The sequence below is a fragment of the Pseudophryne corroboree genome, chromosome 6, assembly GCF_028390025.1.
Source record: "Pseudophryne corroboree isolate aPseCor3 chromosome 6, aPseCor3.hap2, whole genome shotgun sequence".
NCBI classification, from domain to species: domain Eukaryota; kingdom Metazoa; phylum Chordata; class Amphibia; order Anura; family Myobatrachidae; genus Pseudophryne; species Pseudophryne corroboree.
Window position 1 is genome coordinate 105,272,870 of NC_086449.1, and position 13,421 is coordinate 105,286,290.

The following is a 13,421-nucleotide window of genomic DNA, read 5'->3' on the forward strand; positions in this document are numbered from 1 at the left end:
TTGCTCCAGGCCTTCCACAGTTTTGCCATCTGCTGACATACTCCGTGCTGCTGTCCCACCCCTAGGGGTGCTAGGGGTGTCTGACGCCCACAGTGTTTGTTTCCCGAGTGTAAGTCATATGTGTACCAAGTTTGATGTAAATTGGTGTAGCCAATCGGGACTTATGCTGTCTCCCGAAATACTCTGTGCTGCTGTCCCACCCCTAGGGGGGCTAGGGGTATCTAACCCCTACAGAGTTTTTTCCCAGATTTTAAGTCAGATGTGTCCCAAGTTTGGTGTAAACTGCTCGAGCCCTTCCACAGTTTTACTGTCTGCTGACATACTCTGTGCTGCTGTCCCACCCCTAGGGGTGTTTTCCTCCAACAGAGTTTGTTTCCAGATTGTAAGGCATATGTGAACCAATTTTTGAGTACATTGCTCCGTCAATTCCAGAGTTATGGTGTCTCCTGATATACTCTGTGCTGCTGTTTGCCCCCCTAGGGATAGTAGGGATTTCAAATTGTTTTAGCTGCCTCCGCCATGTTTTAATACGCTTGTCTGTAAAATGTCATGATCTTCACTTGTAAACAGTGGATTTGTATAGAAAGACAGGAGTACAGACAGATTTTCATATTATATATGTGGTCACAGGCCTTTTCATACACCCCTGTGTAATTTCATTTGTTCTAAACCTCTGCTGCCTCACTGCTAGGGGTGTCTTACCCCCACAGAGTTGGTACACATCTGACTTACAATCTGGAAACAAAGTTTGGTGTAAATTGCTCCAGGCCTTCCAGTTTTACTGTCTGCTGACATACTCTGTGCTGCTGTCCCACCCCTAGGGGTGCTAGGGGTGTCTTCCTTTATATATGTGTCAGCTGCTCCATAGTAATTTAGCAGCCAGTGTCAGGTGACTAGTGTACCTTTAAAAGCCATAAGATGTTTTTCAGATACACATTAAACCTGGTGGGCATGTTTGTAGTTATATTATGTGTGATACAGTTGCTAGGTTTTAAATTTTGAGACTTTGCGATAGTGTAGGACCTGCAAGAAGGTGGGGTACCTTGGCGAGCGGTTCGCAGGCTTCCGTGCATTGGCCAATTCACTAACTAAACCCCCACCATTTATTTATTGATGTTGTGAGGATAAGTGAGCTTGCTATGGTGAGTGCTGAACTTTCTGTTTGTGTGTGTGTGTGTGTGTGTGTGTGTGTGTGTGTGTGTGTGTATGTATGTGTGTGTGTGTGTGTGTGTGTGTGTGTGTGTATGTGTATGTGTGTGTGTATATATATATATATATATATATGTAGCCCAGCAAGTGGCGGCACTCAGATGTTAGTAGTTAATCAAATAAAGTGCAAAGGGTGTAATTATTCCATCACTCCATTCCAGCGTTTCGGGGCAGTGGCGCCCCTTTTTCAGGAGATCGGTACAATGATGAGTGACTGCAGGCAACGATGAAGCATGGTGGAGGTTCCTTGAAAGTCTGGGTCTGCATTTCAGCAAACTGAGTTGGGGATTTGGTCAGGGTTAATTGTGTCCTCAATGCTGAGAAATACAGGCAGGTACTAACCAATGATGGGCAATACCATCAGGGAGATGTCTGATTGGCTCTAAATTCTGCAGCAAGACAACCACCCAAATATACAGCCAATGTCATTAAGAACTATCTTCAGCGCAAAGAAGAACACAGAGTCCTGGAAGTGATAATATGGGGATGCGGTCAACATCCCGCTGGACGGGATCCCGGCGGTCGAAATACCGACGCCGGAATCCCGACCGCCACAATCCCGACATATTCTCCCTCGGTGGGGTCCACGACACCCACAGAGGGAGAATACAATAGTGTGCCGAGCGTAGCGAGGCACCCTGCCCGCAGCATGGCGAGCGAAGCGAGCCCACAAGGGGCTGCGTTCCGCTCGCCACCCCTGTCGGGATTGTGTGGTCGGGATTCCGGCGTCGGTATTTCGACCGCCGGGATCCCGTCCAGCGGGATTACGTACTGATCCCATAATATGGCCCCAACAGAGCCCTGATCTTATCATTATTGAGTCTGTCTGGAAATACATGGAGACAGAAGAATTTGAGCAAGCCTACATCCACGCAATATCTGTGCTTGGTTCTCCAAGATATTTAGAAAAACCTCCCTACTGAGTTCCTTCAAAAACTGTGTGCAAGTGTACCTAGAAGAATTTATGCTTTTTTGAAGTCAAAGGATGGTAACACCAAATATTTAAATTTCCCTTCCATGCATTCGCTTTGCATTTTATTAATTGATAAAAAATAAACTATTAACACTTCTATTTTTGATAGCATTCTTACTTTCAACAAAGTAACCATACTATTGACTATTGTGTCAGTTAGGTCTGGTCATAACTTACTCTACATTATGCAGCAGAGCAGAGCTACTATATGATATGGTCATCCCACAATAACCTTTACCTGGCTCCAGAGCTCATGATGCAGGTGCCTACAGGACAGGTACAGCTTCGACTGTCATCGTGATTCATTCCCAAATTGTGGCCCAGCTCATGAGCAACAATTGAAGCAAAAGACTGCAAATGCTGGTTTGAAAACTGAAATATGGCAGGAAGGATAACACATCATTACACAACTCTCAATAAATACTAAAATGACAACAACTGTAAATTTTGTCAGAGTAAAAGTTTCACAAAGCACTCACTTTGGGCTGGATGCAATGCCGTGATGCTCCGAGATTCTGGCCACACTTTTTTTTAAAGCGGCAATCATTTACAAGCCTTGTAAATGTTTTCTGTTTTAAATAAACTTACAAGTTCAGCTAGAATCTGTACTGGATACAGCCCAGGCCACTGAAACCATAGAATTGTGCTACAAACTGCTTGCGGTTCCGTAACCCTAATCATCCCTCTAACATCAACGGAAAGAACTAAATCCTTCTACTATATTCTCAGACTATAAAATCAACCCAGAAATAAAACAGAGGACCTGGACTTCTATGTCCAACATTATTTTTTTATATGTCAGCATCATAAGCTACTTACAAGTATTTAAAAATATATTACAAAGTAGTATCATCAGCCTTATCAAGCTACTTATCCAGGCTTACTTGATAAAATTAAGGCTGAACTTACATTCTGGAATAAATGCTTGATTTCCCGGACTAGGAATGTCATCTCCATCTAGTATTTCCTATGTACTATACAATGCTAGTTATCTGGGCAGGAAAATGCCCCCGGATACAGTATTGCAGAGGCCTCCAATAGGAGGAAGCCTCAGCATCCTGCACTTATGTCATACTACATACAGTAGTAGACATAGTAGAGCCCTTCAACTGAGTTTTTCCCCCACCGTCAGACTATGGACATCTCTGCAGACAGAATCCATTAAAATCCCATAGCTCCGGTCTCTCACATAATCCCTTTTCTAGGTCTCACCCAGCAAATCTGATGGCTTTATCCATTTAGGATTACAAGGTATTTGGCCTGTAGTTCCCTCCTCCTTGTCCCCTCTGGAGTAATTCAGAATTCCTACCAGTTTGGGAGGAAACGCCGTAAAGTTTTCAAATTATTATGAGTCAACATATTCCACAAGTTTTCTGAGCAGAGTAGTCGCTTCTACCAAACATTTCATCTTATCCTCCATAATATACTCCTGATTACATTCACATCCCTTTGCAAGCATCATACGTCCACAAAAACCCTAATTTCCCTAATCTATTCATAATTTATCACTCCTAGTTCTCCAAAAAGGGACTCCTGTGAACTGAAAGGGGCGGCAGCTCTGGTGGACGCCTTTGACGGGAAGGAATTGCCAGATAAAAGTGCGAACACCATCATTAGCTTAGGAAACAAATACAATGCATAAAACCTCTTGTAACGCTGGTACTTACCACCTGAAAAACTATACAATCTGTGTGCCCCAACTCCTCATACAGATGCTATAAACTAGGCTGCTCTACTCATATCTGGTGGGAACTCCCCAAATTTGGAAGGCTTCTGGAAAGGATATAAGTGATCTAAACTATGCCACAGGTGGATGTTACTCTGCCTTCTCCATCCAGTTCCTGTCCCCTCGGGTTCCCGCAATCAAAACAAGCTAATCAGACATGTTACTGAGGCAGCCCCCTACCAGCTTACAAACCGACAAAGTCCCACATGGCCCCTATATTGCAAATGGTACTTAGTAGGTCAACGCACACTGATCGTTTTGCCAAGTCAAGGAACCATGGGCATCCCATCACAGCTTGAGATTTCCATTCTTATCGTAACATACGTGAGAGAATGCAATGTCATACTCTAGTATGTTGGCTTCTCCGGATTCACTGATCATCCCCTTATACCCTTCCCACCACCCCATTGGTTTAGGTACCACCCTCTTGTTTTGTTCTTGTTACTCGTCCACATAAAATGGAAAAAGGATTGTTGGCTCATATCTCACCTCAAGCGGTATGAATATCCACACTGTACAAATATTAGTTTTAAAAACCAATGGCATGCCAAACAGCAAACCAGACCCCGAAGATTGTACCACACTAGGAAACATTGTGGAGGATACACAGTACCTGGACTAGGTGTGGTATGATTTGCCACAGTACTGATTTTTTTTTATTTTTTTTGTATTGTTGCTTTAGGAAGGAGAAAATAAATGTGATGTTTAAATTCACTAAATAGGTATAGTTTAGTTTGGAATGAGAGGTTTCCAAGACACTACACTTTTATATCAGTGGTGGAAACACCATTTAAGTATTAACGAAGGATAGCATCATACCACATTTATGCCCCCTGCGTGACTCCTGGAACACACGGTGCCCACAAAAGCCATTCCTGCCGTGCCACCAAACCCTTTCTTCCTATAAGGAAACAAAGCAAAAAAAATAATTAACCGAGACACTGGGAGTTCATAAAATATTCACAGAGATTTCACATTTCTGAATTATTACACAGACAGAGCTATTGCTTCAGGTCACGGGGCCACTAATATGATTGCTATTCATAAAGTTGCAGATCTTTTTAACAGCGCTGGAAATATGTACAGTAAATATAGGTACAGTATATTATTCACTTTAAAATATTGGGCAAAATGTAATGAGTCCAGCTATCATTGACAATAAAGAAAGATCTTGAGAGAAAGAGTAAAAAAAACATGTGATTTACTTTGACAGGAAAAAAAAAGTGTCTAAACATAATATTTCATACTAACCGTTAAAAGAGCCTATTTAATCCGCTCTACTACTGTATTGGGGTTCACTACGATCTGCCGGCGGCCGGCCTCCCGGCGACCAGCATACCGGCGCCGGGAGGCCGGCCGCCGTCTTACCGACAGTGTGGCGAGCGCAAATGAGCCCCTTGCGGGCTCGCTGCGCTCGCCACGCTATGGGCACGGTGGCGCGCCCTCCAGGGGGGTCGTGGACCCCCACAAGGGAGAATAAGTGTCGGTATGACGGCGGTCGGGCTCCCGGCGCCGGTATGCTGGTCGCCGGGAGCCCGACCGCCGGCATACTGAAGACCACCCCTGTATTGTCCATTGATTAGATTTATTCAGCGGAATGAAATGAGGTCCAAGATCACCGGTGGTGCAGGATGCTAGCCGATCTTGGACATATTTTTTTAAAGAGGCAATCACTTACAAGGCATGGTTTTGCCTTGTAAGTGAATGCCCCTTTTAAAAAACGCCAAGAGATCGTCCGGCATCCCACACCACCGGTGATCTCGGACGCCATTACATCCCACCGATAGACTGTTTTAAAGGTCCTTACTGATATACAATAAGGGCATTACTGTTATGGACATCTGCGTGACAAACAACTAGGCTCACCAGCATATCTACGAATGCACAGAGGGCTGGGTCATGCTTCTAAATGGTGGGTGCTGCTGTGTCTGTTCTAACAGGTGCTGCGGGAGTCACGGGTGTGATAATATCCAAATGCTAGTTTCAGCCTTCACCTTGTGTACTAGCGTGCGCCTAATGTGCAAGCCCTGAGACGCTCACTTTAAGTGCCCATGCACGCTGTAACACCGCTGGTGCTCCTAGACAGTTCACAATTAGCGCACCATTGAAACTTGCACCTCCGTCTGAACATGGCCTCTGTGGAAGCAGTCGCTTTCAATGACTCGTCACGGCACTCATAATAGACCCATGAGACAGCCCACCTCCCAATCACTGCCCAGGAATGACCATCACTTTGACGCGCTCTTTCTGTTCCTATATGAGCTGCACACAACAGCGCCTGTGTGTGTAGTCAGGGTAACGCGTGCGCCGTAGGGGTTTTTCGGAATTTTTTGCACGTGCCCAGTAATAATTAAACACTCAAATAAGTGAACAATATAGCGTACATCTCCATGGTATATGGGTTCTACATAGCATCTAGTGTCATGGCTGAGTGGTCTCTGTGGCATCCCTAGAATTGCACAGGAGAAAGGAAAAGGAAACTCTTAAATAAAAAAAAAATATATATATATATATATAAAATCAGGAATAAACGAGGCGGCACTCAGAGACTTGCAAAAGACATCAAACGTGTATTAAGTGCTGTCAGCACTTAATACACGTTTGATGTCTTTTGCAAGTCTCTGAGTGCCGCCTCGTTTATTCCTGATTGTGTACTGGGGTGACCCCCCCCGGGGGAAGGCACCTTAGCAAGTTGGTCTGGAGGGACGGAGTTAAGTGTTGGTTTTATATATATATATATATATATATATATATATATATATATATATATATATATATATATATTTATGTTACACCTAGTAATGTGTGGGAGTAAAAGTAAAGGATAGCCTCATCTGTTATATCAGACAGTCCTTTAACTGATATAACATAAATAAATGCTTCTGTGTCACATCAAAATGTTCAATTGGTTTGTCACACAATGGGGGGAATTCAATTGTTTGAAAAGTCGGTTGGGTGTTTGTTTTTTCCTGTCAATTAGAAAGGAAAAAACAGATACCCAACGGACTTTTCAAACAATTGAATTCCCCCCTATGAATGAAGAAACACATTGCTATGCATTGTTTCCTAACTAGGAGCAGTATGCAGTTATTCTCCTACATATGAATCAGGCTAAATAGGATCTACCTGTGTTATACATAACAATCCTCCCCCGTAGCAACTGGCTTGTAATAAGTATCAATTAGTCCATTATATTAGTGCTTGTGAAGATTTTAAAATTACATATTACCCACCATCATATGTGGATCAGAATCTGTAGGGAAAATAGGACTCAACATAAAGCCTTCCATAATCTGCAAAATAGCATCAGTGTACTCAGACTACAGATATAATTGCTATAATCCAATATATAATAACATCATATGAGCAATCTCAATTGAGTAATCTCTCTCAGTATGGAAAGAAGTAAAGAGGGAAAAGATTCCGCTGTATCTGCTCTTCCCTGTCTATCAGAGACACAGAATAAGGAATGAGTGCACCTGACCCCTGTATGCCGTGGATTAGAGGTTATTGTATATCGGAATATAGCAATTATTTCTGTAGTAGGAGTTCAGTGAGTGATGATATTTGCAGATTATGGAAGGCCTCATATGTGGAGTCATATTTTCCATACAGATTCTGATCCACATATGATGGTGGGTAATGTGTTATTTTAAAATCATCACAAGCACTAATATAATGAACTATTTGATACTTATTACATTATTATCAATTGGAGGACTGTTATCCTTTACTCTTACTCCCACACATTACTGGGTACATATATACCCGGAATATTATGCATGATATATCCCCTGTGGATGGCGGTCATTAGGTCGACGGGACCGCGCATCAGGTCGGATTAGATGTCAAACACCTGCAATTTGGCCGGTTTTCACTCGATTTCTCGTACCGATCCGTCGGAATCGGGTGAAAAGAGGCCATATCGGACAAGTGTATGGCCAGCCTCACAATGTGTTCAGAGAATGGCAAAAGTAAAATCACAGAGATGAAATGAATAAAACAATTTATGTGAGGTAGTGGGAACTGGTGAGTATATGACTGTATGAATAAGTATACCATATAACACAACAGAGTAAGATTAATGGTCTGCTGCCATGGCCTGAAGATGCAGCGCGCACTTACAGAACAAACTGTGCGCTGTCATGTCTGCGGAGCGGCACCAGATTCGTCTCACGCCAACGCACAAAATTCCCCAGGACATCCCCGGCACTACCCTCAATGCTGATTTTGTTGCCAGCTGTCCAGATCTCCAGTCCAACCAAGACAATTCTGATATTCAGCATTTTGTACATCTAGAAAGCATGGATGACAATATACAGTACTCATTTTCAGATCAGTCCAAAGCACGCAGCTTGTAGCCGCTGAACATTTCTTATTTGTGTGTCCCTGAATAAAGCAATCCTATCTCCAGGTGAACAGATTTCCTACCATAGTAAAAGGATATATTGGTAGTTAACACTGTTCTGGTCACTGCTACAGGATATCCATTATGTAAAAAACAGATACTTCTGTTCCTAGAAAAATATTGATTATACCACTTTCAGACAGAAAAATCTCAAAAACCCGGATTTTTCACAGGTTTGTGTTCCCGGGAAAAACCCGGGTTACAGTCCCTTGCCCCCTTTCACACAGCACAAAAAACCCGGGTTACAGTCCCTTGCCCCCTTTCACACAGCACAAAAAACCCGGAAAATTCCCGGGTCGACCCCTTTCAGACAGAACCCGTGTCAGCCCTGCAATAGACTTGTGTGTCATAAAAAATGGACTGTTTTTATGGCACACAGAGATGAGGTCATGAAAGTGGGTGGTGACTGATCACAGCATTGCATTAGCCATGGCCGATGAGTTACTGCTGAGTAGCCCGGAGCTCCTGGCTTATTGCTGTTTCACACATCTCTTCCTCCTTCCAATGCGCCATGCTGTCTCCCTCCATCTCCCCTGCAGCACAATGATGACCTCAGACGCCAGCGCCAGTGCCACGCCCGCTCAGCCAATCAGAGAGACCCTGCTGCTCAGCCAATCACCAGTGCCCCGCCAGCTCAGCCAATAAGCGCTGTCAGCCGTGACCCGTTTCTAAAATACCGGGTCGGACCCTTTCAGACAGCCAGCAACCCGTGTAAGAGCCGGGAAAAACCCAGGAAAATTCCTGGGTCAAATTCCCGGGAACTCAGTCCCGTGTTGACTCTTTCAGACAGAAAAAAAATTCCCGGGTCGACCCTTCACGAGCCGGGAAATTACCGGGTTCTTTTCTCTGTCTGAAAGGGGTATAATTTTGGTATTTCCTGTAAGATTTGTAGTGAAGAGGATGGTCAAAACCTCTTATATGAACTAGCTAACTGAACTGACTGGACGCATGTAATTTGTCGGTTGTCGGGATCCTGGCTGTCAGGAGACCGACGCCGGAATCCCAACACCCGGTGAAATACCGGCAGTGGGAATCCCGACCGCCGACTGAAATCCCTACTTGGGTGGTGGTCCACGCCACCACCCAAGGAGGAATATAACCTTTGGTCGGCACCGGGCCCGAAGCTAGGCGAGCACACAAGGGTACACGCTGCACTCGCCGCCGGTATCGGCCTCCTGACTGCCAGGATCCCCACAGCCAGGATATTATACTGATCCCGAACTGACTGCATTCCTTTTTACATAACCAGTATGTGGCATAATCTTCACTTATTATTCAGTAAAATACTTAAAATAATAATAAAAAAAAACAAAAAAAAACTTAGAATGGAATAGAAAAGCTAACACACATTAAGTTTAGATCACTAGTCAACTAGCATATGACCGTATTCTACAACTACGCAACTTGTATACATAAAAGGATGACTTAGGGAACTCGCCAGACAGGAAGTGCCCCTTCCTCACAGAATACAGGGAAGGCCTTCCTCTAGGTGGCCACACAGGATACGGTCGTTAGATCGACACAGTTTAGGTCGACAGTCATTAGGTCGACCACTGAAGGTCGACATGCATCATGTCGACATGGCCCGTAGGTTGGCATGTACTAGGTCGACAGGTCAAAAGGTCGACATGAGTTTGTCAATTGTTTCATACTTAACGATCCATGTGGACTACGACTGAAACAGTAACCTGTGACGAGCCGAGCGGTAGCAAAGTCTGCGCGCCATGCGATGGGACACGGTGCACTAATTGGGGTTCCCCGTCACTTTACGAAGAAAAAGACGCCAAAAAAAGTCAAAAAACCCATGTCGACCTTTTGACCTGTCGACCTAGTACATGTCCACCACAAGAGCACCTACAATGGGCGCATGTGAGCATCAGGAGTGGACTATGGAGCAATGTAAGAAGGTGGCCTGGTCTGATGAATTGTATTTTCATTTTTAACATGCGGACGGCAGGGTGCATGTGCGTCGTTTACCTGGGGAAGAGATGAGACAAGGATGCACTATGGGAAGAAGGCAATCTGGCAGAGGCAGTGTGATACTCTGGGCAATGGTCCGCTGGGAAACCTTGTGTCCTGCCACTCATGTGGACGTTACTGTGACACGTACAGATGTGTCCTCATACACCTAGCCTGAATACACCATGCGGTGAGTGATGTCTGGTGCAAGTGAGCCCTAAGTATTTATTGTGCAAACGTTTTAAGCTGCAAAGCGATTTTTGACAAAACCGCTTCACTAGACTGCACTGATTAACCTGAAATGCGACACTTGTAAATCTGCGAGCGACTGAGTATTAATCTGTATAGGAAGAATAACAGACCTTAGCGTGAAAAAAAATAACTGAGGCCACTGCATCGAAGCACTTAATACAGACTCATGACTACATTCACAGATATACAATTGCTGCATATCAGTTTAATTAGTGCAGTAATTTTGACGCATTGCAATGTGAATAAGATGCATATACATGCAAAAAAAAACAAGACATCTTTAGCGGTCTTGTGGACACCATTTTTCAACCGGTCAGAGCTGTTCTGGCGGCACGAGGGAGAGCTAAACAATGTTAGGTGGTTTTAATGTTATGCCAGATCGGTCTATATACCACTTTACCAAATAAGACTCAACATGGAACAGTGAAAGGGGCAATCGGCAATCACTAGTCCTGACCACTTTAAAGGGGGTTATATGTTAGCATCACTAGCATGATCATTTTATAATGACTTTTTATAGAACACAAAAATAACATGAGAAATAAATTTACAGCCACAGAAGAATGATAAGAAACATTCATTTATTTTGGATCTTGGACACTGAGGGCATTTAATACCACAGGGCATACTGAATGAGGCAAAAAACATGAACTAACACTATAATCAATGAGTGATTAGCTCTGATCAGTCCAAAGCAATTTACTTTAGATGAAAGAAAGCCTACCTGTAAATGGTGGTTCAAGTTCATCCACTCATAACATGTCTGTGGAAGCAACTTAATAATTGCATTTGTAGCTTTAGAAATCCAATAGGAACTTTAAAATGTCCTACTTACGCTATCCAGGTAATTAGACAACTGCACCATCTCTGATCTCACAGCTGTGACGTTCCCCAACATGTCATACTGGAAGAGAAATCAGACAGGATAAATTAGTATAAATGTATTATGACACCATGTTGTTCATATTTGGATAGGAAGGTATATATTGTTTAATCCAATTAATCCAACATTATGTAATACACTGGCATTGCTATATGTATGTTTACCATGATCCCATCAACACATAATGTAAGGACTTGCTGAACTATTTTTTATTGAGGCTCTACAATGAATACACCTTACTGCTCACATAAAGTGAGGGCAGCCATTTTGTGGGCAGAACCGATATCCCTGAGGATGCAGCCTATCACTTTGTGTCTCAGCAACCCCTAGTGATAAATATGTCATTAATAGTGGGAAGCACTCATGTAATATGTAAGAAACCTGTCTGAGTACAGAAGCCAACAAAATGCCCTCAGAGGGGAAAAATAAAAAATTTGCTTCAAAAATGAAATCCCTGTCACAGCAAAATCAAAAACATGCAGTTTTCCCACAATACAAAAAGATCAGGTACTGCATATAATACACAGAGTAGCCAGATTATTATGACCACTGGGTTAGTACTATGTTGGACCCCTTTGGCCCTTGAAATGGGTGGAATTTTTCTAGGCATGGATTCTGTCGGTATGTATTTTGTGGGATATTAGCCCAAGTGTGATGAACTGCATCTCCATAGCAGGATGGATCCGTGCTTTCGTCTCCATATCCTCAACCTGCCATCTGTATGCTGTAACTGAAACCGTGATTCATCAGACCTTGTGACCTTTACAATCATTTACTGTTCAATCCCAGCGTTCCTGAGCAAAATTTAGGAATTTCACCTTGTTTGCAAGAGAGAGGGCAAATGGCATCCAGGTATCCTTCAATGTAATGTGCAGCACACTGGGGGTCATTCCGAGTTGTTCGCACGCAAGCTGCTTTTAGCAGCTTTACACACGCTAAGCCGCCGCCTACTGGGAGTGAATATTAGCTTCTTAAAATTGCGGACGAAAGATTCTCTAAATTGCGACCACACACCTCTTAGCAGTTTCTGAGTAGCTCCAGACTTACTCGGCATCTGCGATCAGTTCAGTGCTTGTCGTTCCTGGTTTGACGTCACAAACACACCCAGCGTTCGCCTAGACACTCCTCCGTTTCTTCAGCCACTCCCGCGTTTTTCCCAGAAACGGTAGCGTTTTTTCGCACACACCCATAAAACGGCCTGTTTCCGCCCAGAAACACCCACTTCCTGTCAATCACACTCCGATCACCAGAACGAAGAAAAAACCTCGTAATGCCGTGAGTAAAATTCCTAACTGCATAGCAAATTTACTTGGCGCAGTCGCACTGCGGACATTGCGCATGCGCATTAGCGACTAATCGCTCCGTTGCGAAAAAAAAATACAGAGCGAACAACTTGGAATGACCCCCACTGTTCTTGGAGAGGCTATCTTAATAGGTCCTGACAGAATATCCGTAATTTGATGCAATGTTGTCTGTCAGTGGGACTGAACATATCTACCCACTCTATTCTCCACTCAGGCATCCAGTAGCCATTTCCAACTACAGGCCTTGCACTCAGACAGAGCTTTCTGCCTGCTGGTCTTCTGTGTGCACTTTAACAACTACTACCCTTGAACAATTAAAAATTGCGGCCATTTTGCTAATGCTCACACAGCTGCGAGTGCCACTGACCATTCCACATTCAAAGTCCATGGGATGTTGTTGTTTACCCATTATTTCATGAGTGATGCACATCACTAGTCTCTGCATACCTTCGCCTTTCCGTTCTTACGTCTTACATGGGTGTGTAATGCGTTGCTGGCGTTCAGGATCCCGGCGGTCAGCATCCCGATGCCTGTGATCCTGGCTGCAGAATGCTGGCCGGGGGGACTAGCATAGCAGGCCTCTTGCGGGCTCGGGTGTCGTGGACACCCACGAGTGGAAATAGTCCCTGCTGGTTGGCATGACGACCATCGTGATTGTGAGAGGGCGGGATGTAGGGGAGGTAATGTGACCGGTGGTCACATAACTA

At 44.0% G+C, this 13,421-nt stretch overlaps 1 protein-coding gene across 1 annotated transcript in view; it reads right to left on the bottom strand.

Moving 5' to 3' along the window:
• ADAM9 (ADAM metallopeptidase domain 9) overlaps positions 1-13,421 on the bottom strand; it is a 215,989-nt gene that overhangs the window by 54,248 nt on the left and 148,320 nt on the right. Inside the window, exons 8-11 of the mRNA XM_063931603.1 lie at positions 11,363-11,431; positions 8,034-8,203; positions 4,728-4,809; positions 2,421-2,554 (exon numbers count right to left, since the gene is read on the bottom strand). Coding sequence (XP_063787673.1) covers positions 2,421-2,554; positions 4,728-4,809; positions 8,034-8,203; positions 11,363-11,431 — 455 coding nt within the window. The remainder of the gene's footprint in view (positions 1-2,420; positions 2,555-4,727; positions 4,810-8,033; positions 8,204-11,362; positions 11,432-13,421) is intronic.